General features: G+C 45.8%; 1 protein-coding gene across 1 annotated transcript; it reads right to left on the bottom strand.

The window, feature by feature from the left end:
• Positions 1-573: 573 nt before the first annotated feature.
• Positions 574-5,961, bottom strand: HHEX (hematopoietically expressed homeobox). Its single transcript, XM_086900050.1, has 4 exons — positions 5,484-5,961; positions 3,720-3,898; positions 3,443-3,493; positions 574-1,853 (listed from the first exon to the last, which is right to left on the bottom strand). The coding sequence occupies exons 1-4, from the start codon at positions 5,860-5,862 to the stop codon at positions 1,620-1,622; spliced, it is 843 nt and encodes a 280-aa protein (XP_086756176.1). The 5' UTR covers positions 5,863-5,961; the 3' UTR covers positions 574-1,619.
• Positions 5,962-22,658: the final 16,697 nt, after the last annotated feature.

Here is a 22,658-nt window from a genome sequence, read left to right as displayed (position 1 = left end):
TTCCCTGGGTGCTCTCCGTGGCACCTGGAAGGGCTGAATACCCACGCGAGTGCCCATCCAGGATGCCCGCTCCTGGGAGCAATTCTCATCCCCCAGGGTCCGTGCTCCTTCCCTGGGTCGACGTAATTTCGGAGAAAGGCCGATGAATAACCACTGTTGACTCAGGTGGGTCAGCGTCTGCCCCGACTGGGGTCGATGCCCGGCCCCGAGCAGTCGCTGCCGGCCCCGCTCCTCCTCCAGCCCGCACCCCCTCTCCGGCCCCCCAAGGTCAGGGCGACTCGGGGGTAAACACCCACGCTTCCAGCCTGGGCTGGCCAGCCAGGTTTTCCTCCTCCCAACACAGAGCCCATTCCCATGTGGGCACGGGCAAAACCGAAACACGGGGTGGGAGGCTGAAACACAGCAAAAAAACACAGCAGAGAGCCCACATGAGACTCCTGTAACCGAGCTGAAAACTCGGGGTGGCTGGTGACTGGCACAGTACTGAGGGAAAAGCTGCTTACAACACACCTGGCAGAGGAGAGGTTTGGGTTTTCTCCTGCCACTGGCAGAAAACTGGATGGCCAGAGTGGCGAGTGTTACAGAGTTTAGGTTTATTTCACAGATATGTCCATCAAAAATTAAATACCAGGTTTTGCCTTTTTTTTTTTTTTTTAACACTGAACAAATATGTACAAAATATGAACAATGTGAGGTACAAAACCACAAGACTTTTAAAGAAAACTAGTATGTACAGAAGCGGATATGTGTATGATAGGCATTGTCTTCCCATGGCTGTGTGCCTCATTTATGCCCTTGCAGCTGATGCCAGTTTCTGTCCTGCAGCAGGGCCCTATTGCTCCCTGCAATTTCATCTCAAATATGAAATCCATAAAAAAGTCCTTGAGATTTTAAATGATTTTTTTTTTCTTTTTTTTTCTTTTTTTCTTTTCTTTTTTTTTTTTTTTTTTTTGCAAATGGAACCATCCAAACTGTGAGGCAAAATTCTCAAAAATCTGAGAAGGCACATCTCCTCTCTTTCAAGAAGAAAAAGGAATCTGTCCAACAACTCTACCTGACAAAGGGATGTCTCAGTAGAGAGCACCATGGCACATAAAATGCTCACTGGGTGTGAGCATAAGGCACTTCTCGGGACTGTCAAATCCCTCCCTATTTCACAGAACATGTTTCTCTGCTTACAAAGGGCGTTTAAATTAATCTATTTAAAGTATGTTTGTTTACACATATAAAGGTCTTAGTCCTGCAATCCATACTCACTTCCACACTAGTTAGAGTTTTGCCTGATCACCAACAGCAGCTGATTCAGACCCTCTCCACCATCATGAGTAAGGACAGGGTGCAGGATTATATTCCACTTAGAACATTGATTATTGTACAAACATATTTTACAAATAATTAAATACAAACCACGGTCCTTTAACCAAATGAGAAATACCAAAACTGAACTGCTTGCAGAAAATACATCCTTCTTCCTCTGCTTATTATAAAATTAGTCTATTTGGTGATGCTTTTTTCTTTCAGTGTAACGGTGAAAGTTTTCTCCTGTAGTACAATATTCTTTCAAACCAGCCCCTGGTAAAGTGCAAGCCGAGTTAGGGTCTGCTCTCTGCACAGGACTGTTAGTGGGCAGCAGTGTAATAGCCTTTATCACCTTCAATGTCCACTTCTTGATCAGAGTCATCAGAGACATCTGACTCCAGGTCCTCCTGTGAGGCTGGTGAGGGGGTGTACTGTGAGCCATCCAGAGAGACCTCCTTACCCTTCTGCTCGGGGCTCTGGCAGCTCTCCGGCCTTTGGTCACTGTGACTGTCAGCACCTTCTACTTCTTCTTTTTTGGTGACCTGGGGGTTCTCCTGCAATGAAAGAATCCTGCTTGGCACAGAACTACAAGCCACAGAGACAGGAGGTCCAGGAATTCCAGCTGTGCTGTGTGGGAAAGCCACCTCGGGTTTCTTGCAGAAAAAGGCAGGTGTCCTGCTACCTCCCTGGGCCTCCTGCCCATAAACCTGCCCGAGTGGGACAGGGCCAGGCAAGGGCTCTGATCCCGCTCCCTCACAGCCACAGGGGCTGCTGCCGTGAATAAGGCTCCTTGGCGATGGTTATCACAGCCACTTCAAAAGAGTCAGGAGCTGCTGGAGCCCAGGAACCTCTGAACTTTTGTCTTTAGCAAAGCAAATGTTTATTATGAGTCTACAAACACCGACACACAGCTTCCTCCTGCCCTGATCTTTCTTTAATTACACCCGGCAGCAAGAGGAGGGAGGTTGAATCCATCACTGGCCCAAAAACATATGGAAAAAAAAATACTAATTAAGCTAAAACTTAACATTAAAACACTAACCACTAAAACCAAACCAAAACCCTTTTTGTGAAGGCAAGAGTAGCCCTATGCTGGCACCTGTCTGGAGAGCCCAGTCCGCTAAGGGGGCATGAAATGCTACTATAAAGAAAAAGCAGGCAGAGACACGTACCCATGATATAACCTTGCAGGCTGGGAGAAATGGATGTGACTGAATGAAAAGGAGGAAATGACTTAAAATGGCCGAGATCCCAAGCGAGCTCTCCGGACACTGTGGCATGGGTTGGGCCCTAGCCAGCCTCTTGCCAGAATAATAAGACTTTATTAAAAAATCAACTGAAGACTGAGTTAAACTCAGGCGAATATCACAGAACAGATTCATCTAGAACATGATACTGTGATCAGTACTTTACTTTTACATTAAAGGCTAATTTGCCAGTAAAACATGTGTGCCCATGTCACACTTACTGAAGCCAGACTCAAGCCAAAACATCGGAATTTTTCAAAAATACTTGAGCCAAGGGACCTCGGTTTTGCCGAGCCAGGCACAGCCCCTATGTGCCATAAAAATCCCTAAATAATTATCTGCTTGATCATGATTTCTAAGGGAAGGGAAACTCCTTTAATTTCTTAGCCTCATACACTATAACTGTTTGTGAAAGGAAAGTAAAAGCTACTCAGTTTTCCATGCAGCTCCTCTAGACAAGCAAGGTGTTTGTACCTGCCTTCTCCCAATGTTAGCAAAATACATTGACATGTGTTTATTAAGAGAGGGCATTTTAAAACACCAGTTAATATTCTCCAAAAAAACTGCCTAAGTAATTTACTGACAATTACTTATCTTCTCCACATTAATTGGCTAAACAACATATGGGTTTACAAAACAATTAGCGTGGAGTTTTAATAGGTGGTGTGTGAAAGAAGGGCATAATTGATATAGGAACTGCATTAGAAGCTTTTAACGTTAGTGCTGCCTGAACGAGCCCTCATGGATTCCAGCATGACTATTTGTCTTTTTAATCAAGGTGAAGAGGTTAAACAGCCTTTCAGATGACTTCTGCATACAACCTGGAATAGGTGAGCACGGCGTAAGATAAGACAATTAAAATACTTATTTCTATAGAAACAGAAACATCCACGTACCTGCTTTAGACGCCTCCATTTGGCTCTGCGATTCTGAAACCAGGTTTTGACCTGAGCAACGACAACGAGAAAAGGTGCGGGGTAGGCTCGGAGCCAGTAAGTGCCCGGAGCCCTACCCAAGCCACGAGCAAAAAGCAAGAACCTGCCAAGCACCCCTCCCGTGCCGAGCCCGAGCCGGCCAGGTCCCCGGGAGCGATGCAGCGACAGCAGCTGCACGGCAGGGCCCGGAGCGGCCGGCAAGGGGGTGCGGTTCCCCGGGGCGGGGGCACGGCCTCACCTGCCTCTCGCTGAGCTGCAGCATCTTGGCCAGGCGCTTCCTCTCCGGCGGGGAGAGGTATTTCTGCGTCTCGAACTTCTTCTCCAACTCGATGGTCTGGTCGTTGGAGAAGCGGACCTGCCCCCCCTTCCTCTTGTGCAGCGGCCGCTGGATGAAGGGGCTCCACAGCAGCGGCTTCCCTACAAAGAGAGGCACAGACCGAGGGTCACTGGCCGGCCGTGGACACCCGTGACTGGGGAACCCCGGCCCTGCCCCGGCCCAGGGCTCGCTAATTTCCTTCGCCTGATTTTATTTCTCCCAGTTCCTGCTCTGATCTTTCCCCTCTCTGATTTTTTCCCCTCCGCCAAACAGACCAGTTAAAGTCACTCTACGGGCTTTGGCAACATTTCCGTCAATGTGTTTCCTGTTGGTCTATCTCGCACAGAAAGAGACCAAAAAAAAAAAAAAAAAAAAAAAAAAAAAAAAAAAAAGACCTTTGCTTCCTTCTGCTCTTTCACCGCGATGCCCCAAAGAAACTGTCTCCCTTTCTCTGAGCCAGTGGCCGGGTCCCTGCGGAGAGCGGGGACATCGCGGGGCTGGGCAGGGGTGATGCGCCAACAGGACGGCACTGGGCTTCTAGGAAGAAGAGCCCCCATGTCCCCCATCCTCGGCTGGGGGTTTGCCCTCCCGAGGCCGCGGGGTGCCCGCCTGGCTCGGCCCCGGGCCGGCTGAGAGGCGAGGCGGTGCAGGCAGCGACACGTCGGGGGAGCAGCCCCGCTACGGAGCCACGGCCGCGTCCCGGGACAGGAGGCTCTGGCCGGTGCCACTGAGTCACGCTGTTTGTCTTTGTGCCTGCACCCTTTGCAGTTTGCTGCATTGTTTTTCGAGATTTTGCTTGCGTCAGGCTTTAGTAATTCTGGTGCAAAACAGACTCAAAAAATAGGAAGCAACTGGTTATTTTAGCTGTCATAAAGTCACATCCCACACAGAGGAAATGAACAATATCAGAAAAACGGATCCCGGCTATCAGAAGTCGAGTGTTTCCTGAATTTGTCTGTATTGAGGATGTCGATAAAGTAATCAGCAATGTGCACGACTCCCGGGGAAGAGCCTGCTTCAGGCGGCCAGGAAAACACTTAACAGCTTCTGAAACCAGATTTACTCCTATCGAGAGCTCAAGGTTTCCTGTATGAACGGAAAGGGTCAGCCTCTTTCACTGCACAAATGCGGTGAGTCAGGTCCAGTTTTGCAATCACTAAGAACAAGTGCTGCAGCCCGGGCACGGGGCTCAGCCCCCGCAGAGGGGTCGCTTACCCCGGCCAAGGGCACGAAGCAGCCGCCGCGGCCCGAGCCGACCCGCGGAGGAACCTCGGGGGCCCCAGCGAGCGGAGCCGGCCTCCCGACTGTTTTTCAAGTCATCCGCAGGAAAGACTGAGATCTGCCATGCGATCTCCAAGCACAATTAAAACTCCCCACCAAAACCACACGCGACATTACTAAGGACACTCTCAGAGTCACTTGGTTTGAAGGAAAACAAATCTGAGTCACCGCGGCCACGCACTGTGGTCTCGCTGACAGACCCGGAGCGCGGCACGTCTTTAATTTACTGTAAATCAGACGGGGGCCGGAGGGAGCCGGGGGAACGCAGAGAAGCGGCGGGGCGGGCGGGTGAGGGGACAGCTTTCGGGCACTTCCCATTTACCCCTGCCCCGACGGCGGGATGGGGACGGGACGGGGGCAGCGTGGCAGCCCAGGGAGGGCGGAGGGGGGAGGCACATGGCTTACCCAGGGGGTCCTGCCGGATCAGGGCGTGCGCGTAGTCGCCGACGGCGCGGGGGAAGGAGTAGAGGGGCCCGGCGTAGGCGCCGGTGCCATAGGTGGCGGCGAGATGGTGGGAGAAGGCCGGGTGGACGGGGGTCGGCTCGTAGATGGGGGTCCGGTACGGGGACACCAGGCTGGTGAAGGAGGAGTTGGGCGACGGCAGCGTCGGCGGCGGCGGGGCGGGCAGGGAGTGGGGGGCCGGGGCGGCGGCGGGGCCGCGGCCCAGGATGTCTTCAATGTAGAAGGGCGTGGGGTGCGCGGGCTGGAGCAGCGGCGTGGGCGCGTACAGCGGGACGCCGACGCCCAGGGCGGCCGGCGCCGCGCCGGGCGGCTGGTACTGCATGGCGCGGTCGCCGCCCGCGCACCCCCGCGCCCCCAGCCGCCCCTGCGCAAAACCGGCCCCGACCGCGGCGGCTGGGTGCTGGCACCGCGGCCGCGGGTTTCTCTGGGCTCGGGTTACCCTTCGATAGGTTTCTATTGGCGCGGGGCGGAGCCCGCGTGGTCTCTGTCCCCTTCCTGCCACGGCGCCGTCTGGCCAATGAGCCCGGCCAGGGAAGGGGGAAACCACCCCCCGCCGGCAAACACTCCCCCGCCTCCCCGAGCGAACTCCCCGCGGCGCCAATCAACCACGGCAGCAGCGCGGGGGAACCCGGGGCGGCGGGGCGCGATCTGCCGCCCGCCGGGCCCCGACGGCACTTGGGGGCCCGGCGCCCCCCGCAGCGCTTCCCGCTGCTGAGCCCGCGCACGGCGCAGCGTCACCCGGTTCTCGGGCTCTCGGGCTTCCCGCGGGGCTGCGCGCTGAGCCCTGCGGCGCGGCCCTGGCGCGGACCGAGGGAGGAGGCAAGCAGCGGACGGGCATCCCCCACCCGGCCCGGCGATCTCTCGCTTGGATCTCCGCGCGGGCGCTCCGCCTGGCTGCGTGGACCGGCAACGAGAGGGGGGAGTGCGTGGGCGGTGGGGCCGCCCGGGCTCCTGCCCCGTGCCCAGGACAGGGCCGAGGGCACGGCGTGGCGAAGCAGGAAGTCGCGCCGCTCGCGTCCCGCCTGGCACCGACGGCCGGCAGCGGGCGGCAGGCCGGGGGCGATGGGGGCCGCGCGGGGCTGGGGACCCAGTGCCCGACGGCCCGGGCGGGGAAGGCGGTGTGACGGCCCGAGCAGCGCCACCTGGCTCCATCGATTACATTTTTAAGATCCCGCCGGGTGATTCCCCCTGCCCCGCAGCCCCCAGCCAGCACCGCTGTGGGGTGGTGGGAGGTGTGAGGAAGGGGCAGCGAGCCCCGCTCTGCCCGCGCCCCTCAAGCAGCCGGGACCTCGCCCCGACGGCAGCGGCTGGCGCAGCCTCTCCCTGTCCGTGCGAGCGGAGGCGGCAGGTGCACCCTGCGAGTCCCGGAGCCCGCCGTGCCCCGGCTCCATCGCACGGCCCCGTGCTGACAGCGAGCACGGAAAGCTGTTAAGGGATAGCAGGTGCTGGTATAACTCTGCTTTCCACCCCACCCCCCCCCTTTAAAAAAAAAAAGTCTTCAAACCCAGGAAGATCTTAATAACTAAGAGGCTCAGAGCGAGACGAAAGGGTGTTGGTGAAATGAAAAACAAAAAAATATTTTAATAATACAGAGAGGTTGGGTTTTCTTTTTCTTTACATTGTTAACAAACGCCAAAACTCACCTTTAAAGCGTGGTCTTGTGTCTTGTAAATATCAGGTACACGTAAAGCGAGCTGACAGTTTTGATTATTTTTTCTCTGTGTTCAGTCTCCCAGGCATTGCTCTTTCCAAGGGGTTTAGTTAATGTTTTCATCTGGAAGTGTTGGATTTGCAGCTTGATTTACTTAATAAATGTACAGTAAACCGATGACCCGTTGCCCTCTGGAATAACGACGTGCATGATATGAGGCAGCAGAATGGAGGGCCCCCACAATATTTTACAAGCTGTCGATTCCAAATCTTGAGAACAAGTTTATGCAAAAAGAAAAAAAAAAAAAAAATGTTTTGCTGTATTATTGGAAAACAAATAAATAGAGGAAGAGATTATTCCTTTCTGACTTTTATACAAGCAATAGGCCTTGTTAAAAGGAAGTTTTAATGACACAGTTATTACATTCCACTACCCCTGCATAATCCCTAACAAGAAAAATGAAGCACTTAATTTTGCAGTTCTACAGAACCACCCCTTTCAAATTCAATTGTTAGACCTCAGCCTTCCTCCTTCCACGGGTTGGAGACTATTAAATCCGCATTCATGAAATGTCACATTTATTGAACTACATAATTTTTTAATATCACTAGTGCAGGTTTTATAGTTGATTTTATTGTTTTTATGGCCATTCGGGGCTCTAAAACCCGGATTTTTTCAATGTTGTCCTTATAATTTTTTTCACACAGTCAGAACTAATAAAATAGAACAGTTGTGACTTTTTAATGCAAGGGGTCTCGGAGTTTCAATATTTTCACTCTGCTGGATACTAAAACCAATAAAAATACATGAGATTTTAATTATTTTCTGGATTAAATAAAACCTTTTCCTTTTCTCTTGGAACATACATTTTGTTTGTAGTTTCTGTCGTGAGGGAGATAATGCAACTTTGCACAAAATACATTATTACCAATATTGTTGCAGTGAATACAGTTTTGACCGGATTTTACAGTCTAACGGGCATTTAAAGTAAGGTGCTGTAGATCAGGGCAACGAAGACAGTGCTTGAGTATTTCTACTATTTCTTCTCCAGGTTCTCTCTGGAAAGCTCTCCAATTTATCTGGAAAACCCTGAGCGGGGTGGAGGGAGGGGGGAATAGAGAGAGAAGCATTGCGAGAGAGAGAAAATATACGCCTTTCCCGATTAAAAAAAAGGAATGCTTTCACATTAATTTTCTTGGTATGCACTTGAAACACCACCAAGTTTTCCTGCTAATCTGGGGATTTGTGGAGGGCGGCGGGGCGGGATGCGTGCATCCCCGCACTGGCACGGTCTCAGCCCGAAGGGATCGGCTGGAGAACTCATTATTTTGTGTAATAACTTCGGGGCCCTGTCTTCCCCTTCACTTTCCGTGAAATCACCCGCCTTCGAGGAGTTCTGAGCTCAAGGAAAAAATAACAATAAAAGCCAAGGTCCCCACTTGCGGCAGGCGGCCCCGCTGCCAGCCCCGACGGCGGGGCCGGGCGGGGCCGTGGCCGCCGCTGCCGCCCGGGCGCGCTCCTGGCGGGGCGGACAGAGAGAGCGGCTCCGGCCGGAGGAAGCCGGTGCGAATGAGCTGCTCCGTGTGTCCCCTCTGGTCTGGGGCTGGCGGGGAGGGGTCGGGCGGGCTCCCCATGGGGAGCAGCGGGGTCCCGGCTGCCGCCGGCCGCGCCACGGGTGATGCTGCCACGCTGGCCCGGCAGGACGGAGCGCCCGGGGCTGCTTTGAGCCGATTGCTCCCCTTCCAGCCCTCGTCCTGCGTGGAGCCCCGGACAGCTTGCCCCAGGGCCGGCGTTCCACAGGTGCCTGGCGATGGGAGAAGCGTTTGCGGGAGGAAGGAAGCGGCCCCCACGGGCTCCGGTGGGGCTCTGCAGCCTCCCGCCTCCGAGCCGCCGCTGCGGGGAATCGGCAGCTCCGCGGCCCGGCTGCGGGTGGTCGGATCTCCCTCTGCCCCAGCCCCGGGGCGGGGGAGCAGCACAGCTTTAATTTAGCGTTTATGTGTCACCGTGTTCGTGAGCGGCTTTTACGGGGCGGCGGTAACGCGAAACAGCTGGACGGCGGCACCGCGGGCGCGCACGGCGGAGGGCGCGGAGCTGTGCCGGCCTGTCCTCTGGCCGGTGCGTTAAAAGAAAATAATAAAAAAATCAAAACCACAATTCCCCCTCAACCAGTGTCAGAAAATCAGGAAATGAAAGCTTCCAAAACCAGCGACACACGCCAGGCGGTATTTCCACCGCACCCATGATTATCTGTGATAAACGCCCCGATAAGCAGAGTATTCCTGATCCCTGGGGTGCTTATATCGGCAATACATAAACCGGTCAGCAATTTATAGGTGAGTGTGTCTGGAATCACAGAACACTTTCCTTTGCCTCACGGATTGTTGTCACTAGCGTGTACCTAGCCGGTTTCTGCTCTCCAAACTGGGGTTTCACCCACAATCACACCCTCTGTGACACTTCAGGCTTTGGCAGTGAGCTTACACCAGAGATGGATCATTCCTAGCTGCAATAACTGCGTTTGGCTGTACAGAATTAGTGAGCAACTCAGCAAAACTCCATCTTTTTAACAGCTGGAGCAGGCTACCAGCAGCGTCATTCCCTAATGCTACAGGGCACTTTCCAAGAGGATCCAACCCACAGCCATTCCACCCCTTCCCATTATTGAAAATATTTCAAGACTCTTCCAAGTGAGGTGAGGCCATAGCCTTGAACACCTTCCAAGGAGGAAATAGGAGGGAGTTCACCTCTCTGATTTTCCTAGCATCATGGAAGCCAGACTGCTCCAGACAGAGGCACTGCACGTTGCAGAGTGATGTCAGTAGGTGCTGCCTTCTTCCAGATAACTCATCTGTTAGATATTCACTTCTTACAACTTCCTCCTCCTCACCATCGTGATTTGATTTATTAAATGAGTTACAACTGTAATAAACATTAAGGCAAGTCAGTCTTAAAGACGTTCATTAGATATAACAGAACAAGACAAATCTTGGTCTAAAAAGGGGTGGACAATAGATAAACTATTATTCTAGGCAGAGCTAGCCGGAGCTTTTTTGGTTTTTGTTCTACACCATTATGAGTTTGCCAAATTTAAAACATCTGAGTGAAAAGAATTCTGTGAATTCTCAGGAATTGAATTCTCAGGAATTGAATTGAAGGAATCTCCATCACGCTGAGTACATTTAAGGTCTCAGCAAAATGGGTTCAGCTGTTTCTGAGCATTGGGTTAGAAGAAAGCAGATTTTTTTTTTTCACTGGCATTTACACATCCTTGCCTTGCCCTGAAAACCTGCAGAGCCCCATCACAGGGAAAACTTCAAGGGATGAAAGCAACCGGTAAAAAGTCGGCCAGGGGTTGTCTCTTCAGCTCCTCCTTTGCTCCTTCACTTGGGGTTGTGGTTTAGAGTCGGGCAAAATAAAGATCCCAAATTTCTACAGAGACACAGACATCTGAGGAATGTTTAAGCAATTTGTTAATGTTAAATGAATATTGGTGGGTATGAGAGATGTGCTGCCACCAGCAAGAGCACTTTTCACCTATGCTGTCACCAGCTCTGATGGAAAAAAAAAGAAAAGTAAGCTACAGAAAAGCTTTAATGGTGCTTTTGAGCCTTGTCAAGGATTTCCAAGGCAGCACATGCCAGACCCTCAGGGGAACACATTGTTAAGGTGCTTCCATTTCCTGTAGCCCCCAATATCATTAATATCTCTTCTGGGATACCTTGACTTGCAAAGTGGAATATGCAACATTTATGGCTCTGTGGTAAAAGGAAGGAACACATGGCCCCACATTATAAACATAGTTTAATACCACTTTCTTTCTGGACTGGGCTGTCTTAGTGATTATCGTGATACAGTACCTCTAAACCAGTTTAATTCTTCTGAATTGCAAGGCAATTGCAAAGTAAATGCATCCTATTAAACTACACAGATTATAAGTTTTCTGAAATGCATTTTCCTAACCCTTCCTTGGTCTGAAAACTTTCTTATCTGACCATTATGAGAATGTGGTGAACAATGCCATGAAAAACAAAGCAATATATTGTTCCTTATAGGCTCATATTTCCTATATATTTGCCACCAAAAACATGAGCTTTTCTGGATCCTGCCTATAAGTGTGACTGAAAGCTGCTTGTTTAATTATATTTATTTGGGGTGATGGCAACGGTAACATGTTAAAACTTCTCTATATTTTTATGTGTTGGCTACACACATCAAGATTACGCCCAAAACCATATATAATTCCCAGGGGCTAGATTGCCTCTCACATCTTGCACAATCATTTACGTAAGTGCAAACTGAATCTAAAATGTTGCTTACACAGACTGCTGGCTACTGTACACCCACTCTGTGTTGATATGAATGACTATAACAAGACACCAGACAATGGAGAATCTGCCTAAACTACAGTGATGACAAAACCTTTTTGTTTTTTTTTTTTTAAACAGAGCAATCAGAACACAAATATTATATGTTTCAAAGAGGACTTGTGCAGCAAGATTTTTCATGGTAACAGTTCCAATGAGTCCAAAGTACACACAGCTAAATTTGATGTCAGTAGGAATTAGGTATGAATAGGGAGTGTTACTTAGTTATTTTTGTTAATGTTTTCCAGAGCTTACACATTCACTCTACATTTTTTTCGCAAACTTTATCATTTTGGCATCATAAAATCAATCCCTAGATAGGTTTATTCTATATGGAGCAGACACACATATGCAGTTCCTGTTAACAGTCAAATGCAAAAGCTTCCAATAACCAACCAGCCAACTATTAATGGTTGTTTAACAGTGGGGTTAGAAGGATGGATCTGAAATCTGTCCTCATCTGAAAAATGGATTGCTAGACTCTCAGGTACAGAAACTCTTCAAAAGGCTTCATTTTCACAAGTAGAAGCCAAAGTACTTGGGTAGAATTGTCTCTGGAAGGCTGGAGGAATTGCCTTAGAGATAAATTTGGAACTCATGCAGTGGATTTGGAGTCCATTGAAGCTGATGATTTTTGTAGGCAAATTATTTATTTTTTATGACAGACAGAGAATATGCCTTGATGGTTGCACAGGGAAATATTTCATAAAGTACAATATTAAATAGCGTAAAGGAAAGGAAGAAAAGTTTTTCCCTAAGGTGGATGTCTCCCCTTCTTGCTCCTGCCCCTGAGCTGAGGTGTCCCTGTAATGAAAACTGCTTAGCCCAGAATCAACTGACAAAACAGCAGTATCAGTCACAGACAGTACCCAGCCTCGAGTCTCTGAATCCAGAGACCTCATCCTCTCTATTACTCTGTTAGTTCATGCCAGAGGTGTCAGGAGAGTTAGGGTTTTTTAAAAATCTGTTCAGGGTCATAGAACATTTGGAAAGGAGATGCAGAATGCAGACTGCTCACCAGGACAGACTTCAGAAATCCTGTAGATAGTGGGAGAGACCTACTAATTACAGCATCATAATGGACCAAAATTATTCCTTGTACAATATTACCAACATGTACTAGAAATTAACTGGAGAGATTCTTCATTTAGAAGAACAGATTCTACACTGCTCTCTGTGTAGCTGTGTGTTTTGATTTTGTGTAATTTTTGTGAAATCTATACCTTTTCCAGTAATTTTCTTAAGAAGGTAGTGCAAATTAAAGTTTTAGAATTAATTAACATGATATAACAAATTAAAACTGAAGGTAGAGGTAGCTCACATCTGTTCTTTGAAGAACATCTGCCAGTCAGGGAGTGTGAGCTCTTCCTTTGATGACTTTCTTTCAATGACTTTTGCCATTAGATTATCTTCTAAGAGATTTGTTCTGAAGAAAAGCGATCTTCAGTCTCAGATGTATTCGCCATAAATAAGGGTGGGTTTAATTGGACCATGATTACAGAATCAAGTCATAGTACTCTACTTTTGAAGATAAATAAACAATTTAATATTAAAATGCGTCTAAACTAAGCCCTCTGTATAATTCAATTTCTGTGGCTTGCCACAGTTTTTCTATTGGTTCTGTCTCTTTCACATTACATTTCCCCACAGGACTGAATCTATTGGTAGACATGACATTGCTCTTATGTAGCCTTCATAGCACCCATCTGACACCTGTAAAATATTAAACTGTGAGAATGTGTGTTAAAGTCAGTTAGCCAGGATAAGTGTGTTCTACAGATAAATGGGTTTGTCTGGGAGAGAGCACCACAGCCTCTGGCTGTATCACTGAAGGGTAAATTCCTAAAGAGTCAGGATGCTGTAGATAACCATTAAATCACAGAAAGCAGCAAAAGGAAATTGTCACCTGCAGTGCACACTCCTCAAACCCTGCTGCAGTTGAAACTTGCAATACAATGTTTCAATTTTGCCTGCTGCATTTTCTACAGTTTTCTTCATATTTAGTTCACATATGGGCTTTGAATACTTAAGTCTCATTGTCTGGGGGTTTCATGACTTAAATAGTTTCTTAGGGACTATCGATAAAGGCCAAACAGGACCAATCTTTCCATGTCTGCTTATACTCTAACTTAGACCCAGGGATGTGTATTCTCCAGAGAACACTTAAATCAAAGTTCTGCCAGCATTGCCAGAGACAATAATGCAAAGGGGACATGAACTGTGCTTCTGTTGCTTTTGGGACTTGCAAGCAACACTTGAGCCCCTCTTCACAGTGTGGGCAATGGTGCTGCTGAATTTGTGGCCACAGTTCTCTCTGCTGGGTGAGAGCATCACAACCTGTGTGCTTCTTATAGACATTACATGCTGAGACCAGGAACAACCAGGTCAAACCACACCTGGGGCAAGGCCAGGGGTCATAAAGCTCTGTTATTACATTTTCTTTCTGTTGTGCCTGTCACTACTTACGCTACTCTCTTGTCACACACTAACCTAGTTCCTCTCATTCCTGCAGGTTTACACTTAAAACATTACTTGACAGTTATTATGTCATCTTACTCCCTAAGTGCTGGTTAGCAAACTATGCTGTCAGCTCTTTGTACTTTTTCTCATCAGGCAGTTCTTCCAAGCATATAGCTACAGTTGGCTCTTCTTCTCTGAACTTCCTCCAGCTTGGCTTCCCAGTAACGAGGTGCAGAGAACTGCACTCACCTTTTCCAGATGCTATCACACGTCAGTTCCAAGAAGAGAGACTCACTTGCTCTTTCCCTGTGGTGTGTCTCCATGAGAGCCCCAAATCATATTGACGTTTTTAACTGTCACATCTCCTAGAAAATTCAAATGCAAATTCAGAGGCCCTCCTTGCTCAGCACAGCAGTCACCATATCTTTTCTGCTCTAAGAGAAAAGGAAGACCTCGGATCTCATCTTTCTAACAAACATTACTATTTCTGTAGAGACCTCAGATTGTTTTCTAACTTTTTACACTAATCACGTGAATTGGCTTATTTATGACAGGGAGAGGAACGATAGGAAGTATTAACTAACCCTGTACTTGTGGTCAGAGTAAAGCAAAAACAAAGCTGGTTTCCAGTTCTCTGTGCTGAGACTGATTTTCCATTGTCGTTCCACATTATCTTCCCATTTAAGACTGCTCATGCAATTCTGTTGTGCATCCTGTAATTCTCTTCTAGTACATTTAAAACAAACAAAAGGAAGTACTTTTTCACACAGTTCATAATTAAATTATGAAACTTGTTGCCATGGGAAGCGCTGGATGCCAAAAGTCTAAATGGGTTCAGAAAAAGAGAAGAGAAATTAATGGAGGATAGGTACATTGATGAGCATTAAACATAGCTTGTTCACAGTGTTTGGCTCAGGAAGCCGTTTCAGAGCTGCTTGATGAAAGCAGGAAAGGATTTTTCTGCTGGTGCCTGTTTCTCCCACAGCTTCCCTCAGTAGCCTCCTCTGGTCACTGGCAGGAAGAAGACATTTGAGTTAGTGGTGTTAGTAAAGCAGCTCTGGTGCTCCTCTCATAATGAGACACACAGATGTCAACAGGTGCCCGGTGAGTTTAAAAAATGCGATCTTTAAGCCAAAAATTTACTTTTTTATCACATCTGGTCCAGCTGACTTTAATACATGCTGTTTACAGTGAAGTGTATGACTGAAATGGAGGCTTTTAAGGTTTCAGAATGGCTAGATTTATTTGCCCTGCCAAAAGTTAGATTTTGCAGATATTACGGGTTGGATCAATTTCACCGGGGACTGATGTCAAGAGGCAACCTGTTATCTGTGCTGTGAAAGTTGTATCTGCTCCTGGAGCTCTCTCCTCACACTGAACAAATGCTCCCACCGGCCAACCTGGTGCCATCTCTTCTTGTGGACTTTGCTCTGTAATTGCTGATTTATCAGTCCCTCCTCGGACTTCTCAATTCGTCCTGACTGACAAGCAAAACGAAGAGAGTTGTATGTGCACCCAGAGAAAGGACAGGAAGGCAGGCTAGTGAGGAAGAGGGGGAGGGCAGGCTGGTGAGGAAGGAGAGGAGGGCAGGCTGGTGAGAGAGGGAGTGAGCCCTGGCCGTTTGGCTGCCACTCTTGTCTGGGCAAAGAGCCTCACCCCACAGGCTGCACCTGTTGCACCAGTCCATGAGGGAGGGAAAACTGGCCCATAATTTTGATAGCATCATGAGTTGCTTTAATTTCTTGTTCTGTGTTTGGCTGCGGAACATGTTGTCTGATTTTATCTCTATTGCTTTGTCATGGAGATGTCTTTCTGTCATCATTTAGAATGGCAATATCTCATTTTGGTCACAGCCTTGTTTCCAAATGTCTCCTGCATTAGCTCATACTATGTGTAATTACCTTAGTTACTGCAGAAAAACTCACTTAGGCATGGTAATGAATAGACTGAAGTGATTTATTTCTATTGTTGAGAAAACTGTATGTGTTTATCTACATTATGTTGTCAAAATACACATGGTTAAAAGCCAGAAAACAGTCTGTTGGCTGAGGGCCTGCCTCACTTGGAAAGTAATGACAATGCAAGAGAATCAAATTCAGAGGCTTAATTTTCTCTTTGTCACCAGAAGCCCCAAAGTACAGAACATTACCTTTTATTTTGAAGAATATTTCAGATCCTTTGGTTCAGGAAGGAGGTCAGACTGCATCATCTGACTGAATTAGTTACCGGCTACTGTAGCTCCATCCCATCATACTTTAGAAACTCAACGTTATTTACTCAAATTTCCTAAACTTTGCTATAGTTCATCATCTTGTATGACCCCTGGAAGTATGAACTTGCAGACTCTGTGGAAAGAAAGCTTACATTCAAGCAAAGTCTTAGGTGCAGCACTGATTCTCTTTTTTTGCTGAGTGGTTCTGGGATGGAGAGCATGAACTCCCTGGAGGGATGCAGCAGTGACTACAGCAGCACTGTGCTGCCAGATGAGAGGACTGTGGTTCAGCAACTCTGGACTGGAAACTGGGGCCTGGACACCTACCTTTGTCACATTATGCTGCTGTTGGTGTGCATGTTACCACATCCATGCCTGCTTGTGCATGTTCACTTGCTCCACAACTTTTAGACTAAATTCTTCTACTGGTATGATTGCCATTCAGTGATGGGAAGCTTTTGGAATGCCCATAATTTCAGCATTAATTAAAACACAAGAGCAGCGATCTAAATGTTCAAGACAAAGTCATGAAAAGAACTACTAAAGTATTTGTTAACCCTGCTTTGCTAACAAGTTCAGATGCCCCCATGAAAAATTATGATCAAGCTTTATTTCTGTCAATCAGTTATTAAAATACCAATCCTCAGTTTTTCCAGTGCCAATTATTCTGGTATCTTCAGGCTGGGGTGCGCTGCTCATGCTGCAGAATATTCCCCATAAATAATAGGTTAAAATAAACAGCCAACCCAAGCCCAAAGGCAAAGAACTAGTTCTGGACAGCAGGCAAGATAATCAGGGAATAACTAACATGGATAATCAGCAAATCATTCAAATGAATTGATTTGGCTCTGGCTGGCGTCCCTGTTTCTGCCTGAAAGCTTCAGTGAAATCTAAATAAGTGGCAGTTATCTTACTGTCTCTTCCTGTTATCTGACTCTAATGACAGCAGAGGAGAGAGGGGAAATCATGTCTTTGAACAGGATCATGGCCTTTCATTTAAAGTAAATACTGCATCAAAATGGAAACTGCCTGAAGAGTAAGTGTGCCTTGGCTTAGTCCTGAGCAGATTAAGTAATGTATTAAAACCAGACAATATCAGTTTCTTGCAATGGCTTCAGGACCTCCATGGCAAATGTGCACACTGAGGATCAGAAGGTGCTATTTATAACGACCTGAAGGTGGCTAACAGGACAGTGTGAGGTAGCTGTGAAGAGTTAAAATTCAGCCAAGGCATCTGTATTTTATGTTTCAATAAATGCCTTTAACATTAAAAAAAAAAAAAATCACAATAGGAAAATTTAAGGGGAGTGATGCTTATCCCAGATTCAGCAATGCACTTGTAGCATCCAAGTTAAATCACTTCCTCCTTAGGTTCCCATGCAGTTGATGAGGAGAAACACACAGGGCACTTAGCAATGAATCAGCCAATGAGGCTCCTGTCTGTCTCCCCCGGCACTGGAGAGATCAGGGTACCGAAGGTTCTGCCGTGGGTACCTCTGTACAAGTGCCTAAATGAAAGGCTGAATTCAGCTCATACTTTGTCTTGGGAGGAGAACTGGTGACCAAGAGGTGGCTTGACCACAAGAGAAAAATGTCCAACAAAGCTTCACCTGGACTACTGAGCCCCATCAAAATCAACCACAGCTGTTGAAGAAGTGGTGAGGATTGAACTCCATCCTCTGTCACACCAAACTCCATATGGATTTAAGACTGGGCCCCTCAGCACAGCAAACACAAGTGCAAATGCTTGCAGCTCCACAAATACAAGAGCAAACTGTGGTGGCATGGGAAGAGGAGCATGGGCTGTGCTTTGACAGCAGCTTTTGTTGGCAGGCCAGGGAGGCAGCTCTCAAAGCACAGCAGCATGAATTGCCAGCACTCCTGTGTCCTCACCCTCCTCACTTTCACCAGGAGTGGGTACTCATCTGTCAGGGGCTCTTCACACAGCAGAAATGCCACAGAGAAGAGGAATACTTGTTATACTTGGATCCTGACCGTGCAAGATTTGTACTTTCCCTTAGAGCAAGAAGCAAAGGTCCAAATTAACTTCCTTAATAATACTCTTTTTAATTCTTAAAACCCCCTAGGTGTCAAATTTTATTGTAGATCCAACATCTTTTTCAACAGAGTCTGAATAATTTCAGGACAAATATGAGAAATGACAAGACAACATAACACATTTGTATTTAAAGCTTTAATATGTTTTATTTTACTTCTATAACTTCAAAAATGTTTTGACCCTGTTTTATTGGAAAGAAAATAAACTAAAAGTGAGGCTTCAACCCAAACAGTTTTTTACAGCAGTAGGTGGTAGCAGTAGGAAAATAAAATGAAGGCTAAAAATGTTCAGGGACTATTAAATGTAATGGAAAAAACCCACCTATCACTTAACTGAATTTTTGCTGCTAAGGCAGTTTTATGTTTGCTATTCTCAGGTACTAACATTTATGATAGTAACCTTTATAAAGTCAATTTAATTATCTTTATCTTTTTACAAATAATAAATTTAGTTGTCCTACAATGAAAATCAATTGTCAACATAAGCTATGGTTAACATCTAATAAAACAGCCCTCTGTAAATCCATGATTAATAAGATTGGCTTCTGTATTAACTAACAGACATCATAAAATTTTCTTCCTTGCAATAATTTGTATATTCAAGGTTCATCCTTCTGGACTGAGTTTCCTAAAATAAACTGTTAGAGTGAGTGAATAAAATTTTGGCACCTATCATTATTATATTATAACCATTTAAATATGTATCTGTAGCTGAACGGTTTCCAAATTAATGTCATATTTTAATTAAGTCAGAGAAGATGGTGGCTATAGCAAATGATAAGTGATTCACTTCTTTGTTTCCTTTACCTTCTGAACATAATAACAGTGCTGCTTAGGTTTTAGTTTGAGCATTAGAGGAAGATAATTGAAATGTGAAAAACCAATTTCCCAAAACAATCTTTACATAAGACATGGATTACTTAAGCTCTTCTGTGTCACCAAAAACACCCTCAAAACAACAACAAAACAAACAACCAAACCCCCCAAAACCAACCAACCAACCAAAAACCACACCAAAAAAACCCCAACCACCAAAGCAAAAAAAACCCCTCAATACCCCAAAAAACACACAAATTGGAATTTACTCCCTTAGAAACATGTTCAAATTTCTACTTCCAAAGTGGGAGCACTGGTGCTCAGATTCAGCATGGTTATGTGCCATAAAACAGATATCCCTGCCCTCCCAGAGATACACACTTTGCCTAAGGACTGGCGTGATACAGCGGCCACTGCAGGCAGTGCTAAGCTTCAGCTGAATTTCAGTCTAGTTTTTAAGAGCAGAACAATAACTTCACACCTATCCTGAGAGATCCCAAAGTCATTTTACAAAGTAGGGGAAGTAGATATGCTTGAAGTACCTGTAAAAGAGCATAGTGAAGTAGGCATGAAAACGACTTCTCCCCTTGCCCAGACAAACCCTTCCAAATACCATGGAGTCTTTTGGCTGTAGAGACCTAACAGGGCCTTTGATTGTTTTGTGGGGTTTTTAGGCATCATTTTAACTCTGTGTGTACTTTGGAAAATGGAGATTCTGATCATTCATCTTACTACTTTACTATAAGTCAAGTGACTGTAGCAGAATTAGCAAGACTGGACTTGTGCAGTGGGCAATCAGTCCTTGGAGAAGCATCAGTCATTATTATTACTTGAATGGAGAAAGAGAAGTATCTTACTGTGTATTTTATGTTTTAAAAAGGCTAAAAAAGCATATATTAGTTCCTGCTAATTGTTATTTTTTGCTTTACAAAACCTCCATAATAATTAGGGGAAAAATACATCTTTTAAATTAACCTCTGGCAACAAAAAGAAAATTCTCTATCACATTAAAAAAGTAGCTTTAGTATTCTGGACATTCTCAGAATAAAATTATATATATATATATGTATATACACACACATATACATGCTGACAAGAACTGAGAAGCTCTGAAAAAATTGAGTGTATTTTTATGTGATATTTCTGTTTATTTAATTCCTTTATTTGATAATTTTTAATAAAGGAAATGCACTTACCAAGTTCAAAGTTTTGGTCATTGTGCCTTGTTCTCTGAAGTACAATGATTAGGTTATAAACAAACCACGAGTGACAAAAACATTTCAAGAATAACTACAGAATTTAAGGGAATATTTATATAGGTTTAATATTTTGGAGAAAAACAAAGCAATCCAGTTAACATCCATTATTTTACAGAATTTAACTTTGTGCCACCTGGAAACTGATGATTATCTCATAAAGCTCTAGAAAGCTGGAAAAATGGAACAATTTTCAGACCTAATATAAAAGAGGCAGCTTGTTTCTAACCCCTTCCCTGATGAGAGACTGTCAGACCAAGCATTTGCTCCTTTTTATCTGTCTGAAGAGCACTTGTGTAGCTCTCTAACCATGCCCTTCTCTTGGTAGCTAGAGCCTTTTCTCAGGAGCCAAAGGATATATTAGAAGTATAGAAATACAGCATAGAAATGTAAACATTCACTTCACTGCATTCGCTGTGCTCGTACTCTTAAGGGTTTCACTGAGCACAGCAACGCTGCCTGGGTTGAGCTTGTGCTCACCCTCCAAGGACAGTCTGCTTTGCTAGGTGGTCTGCATCTCACCTATGGAACCCTGTCACTTAAAGCCTATGAATGCAAAGCATAGCATGATTTATTGTTGTTTAACTTTACAAAGTAACTGCATGGGTGGGCGTGCAGTTTATAGAGCATTGCCCTCTACCATAAAAAGTAGTTTGTAACAGAAAAAGAAAAAAAATAGTAGTCAAATGGTTGTAAACACTTGTTTAAAATGCATAAATTTTAAAATACATAGTTAGTAAATATACTTATTTTCCTATATTTAATGTTGTCAAACATTAGAAATTTATTTTTTCCCCTTAAATCTCTTTTTGAGGAAAAAGGAATGTTAACTCTATTTTTTCAGTTCTTACTGGTCTAATATTTTTTATCACTCCAAAGAGCTAAAGGCTTCCTCTTGTTTCCTCTACCCTTTTAACAGCTAATTGCAATGCTGACACCTAACAGAAAAAAGAAAAGCAGTCTAGGAACTCTGCGCCCTCTCCTCACTCCGCTCCAGCCCCATGCAATTGTTTGATACCCAAAATAAAGGCAGTCATCAATAGCAGCCAGTCAGCTCAGTCTTCTTTTCTCTCTTCAAATAAACATTACATCCCCCAACAACTCAGATGCAGCAAGTGCTGCAGCTCCCTGATTTCCAGGAGGAAGCAGGAAGCTTCCATGCCTTGCTTTCCTCCTGGCAGCTCATTTTTCACTTGAAAGGGAAGCTGCTGACTCTTAATCATCAGTGCTTCTTGTGGTCCTCTTACTGTTGTCTGCATTTCACCCTTGACATGCATTTAAACTTATTTTTCCTTATTTAATTTCCCCACATTGCATTCACTGTATCTAAGATTGTTGTTAAATCAAGAGCTGTCTCACTTAACCACTAATCTAGAATCCAAACAGTACTCATTAGATTAATTAGAACATGGCCATACACTAAAGCCCCAGTCACTACAACGGTCCCTTCATGCTCAGCTGGCTTGAGTCATTGTGGGTGTGACCTGGCTAATTGTTCTGTGTAAATGGCTTTGTATCCTTCTTGTAAAGGATGCTTTACACAGGACAAAATCAAACCATCACCAAGTTAGTCTGGACAGTGCCATTTCCTCCCTCTGGGTTAGATCTGTGATTACAACGAGTGAACACAAGAAACAACTGTTTCTTTTTCTTACCCTTCTTTTCTCTTTGTCATACATCATACAGTACACTAAAATAAATTAGTACTGCTTTCTGCTTTCGGCAGTGTTTATGTGGTGGGGGACAGCAGGGCAGGACAAGAATTTAGTTATCAGGAGGGTCTATTGACAGTAAAGGTCTATTAGGCAGTAAAGCCTAAGACATACACTAGATCATCTTTTACACTAATGTGGCTCTCCATAAACCAAACCCCTACTGAAACTTGGATATGGAATTCTCTCTACGGAAGCATAAATTCATTATTAGATTCTGAAATGTTTTTTTGACAGATGCTTGAAGAAAAGCCTGGCAAAACCCTTATTTTCAAGTCCTGGTTAGCAGCCAGTACCTGAGCTCAGACCAACCTTTAGTGTTAGGGCCATCTAGTGGGAGAGGAGCACAGACAGGGAAGCCAGGACATGTTCTGCATCTGAATTTTTCATCTTATTCAGCTTTGCTGTGGCCTCCGGATACCTGGGCCAAAGGAACAATGATCAGCAGATGACTGCCAGTATAGTAAATAAAGGACATGACTTTGAAGGCTACTTTAGAAAAAGAGAAAGTGAGAAGCAGCCCCTGAAATTCATACAGCTGTTAAGGAAAGCAGGCTGTGCCTGCACTGCAGGAACCAAGCAGTCAAGG

The sequence above is a fragment of the Cyanistes caeruleus genome, chromosome 8 (genome assembly GCF_971803275.1).
Source record: "Cyanistes caeruleus chromosome 8, bCyaCae1.hap1.1, whole genome shotgun sequence".
Taxonomy (NCBI): domain Eukaryota; kingdom Metazoa; phylum Chordata; class Aves; order Passeriformes; family Paridae; genus Cyanistes; species Cyanistes caeruleus.
Note: the sequence above shows the minus strand (reverse complement) of the source record. Positions and strands in the feature narration are given on the sequence as shown.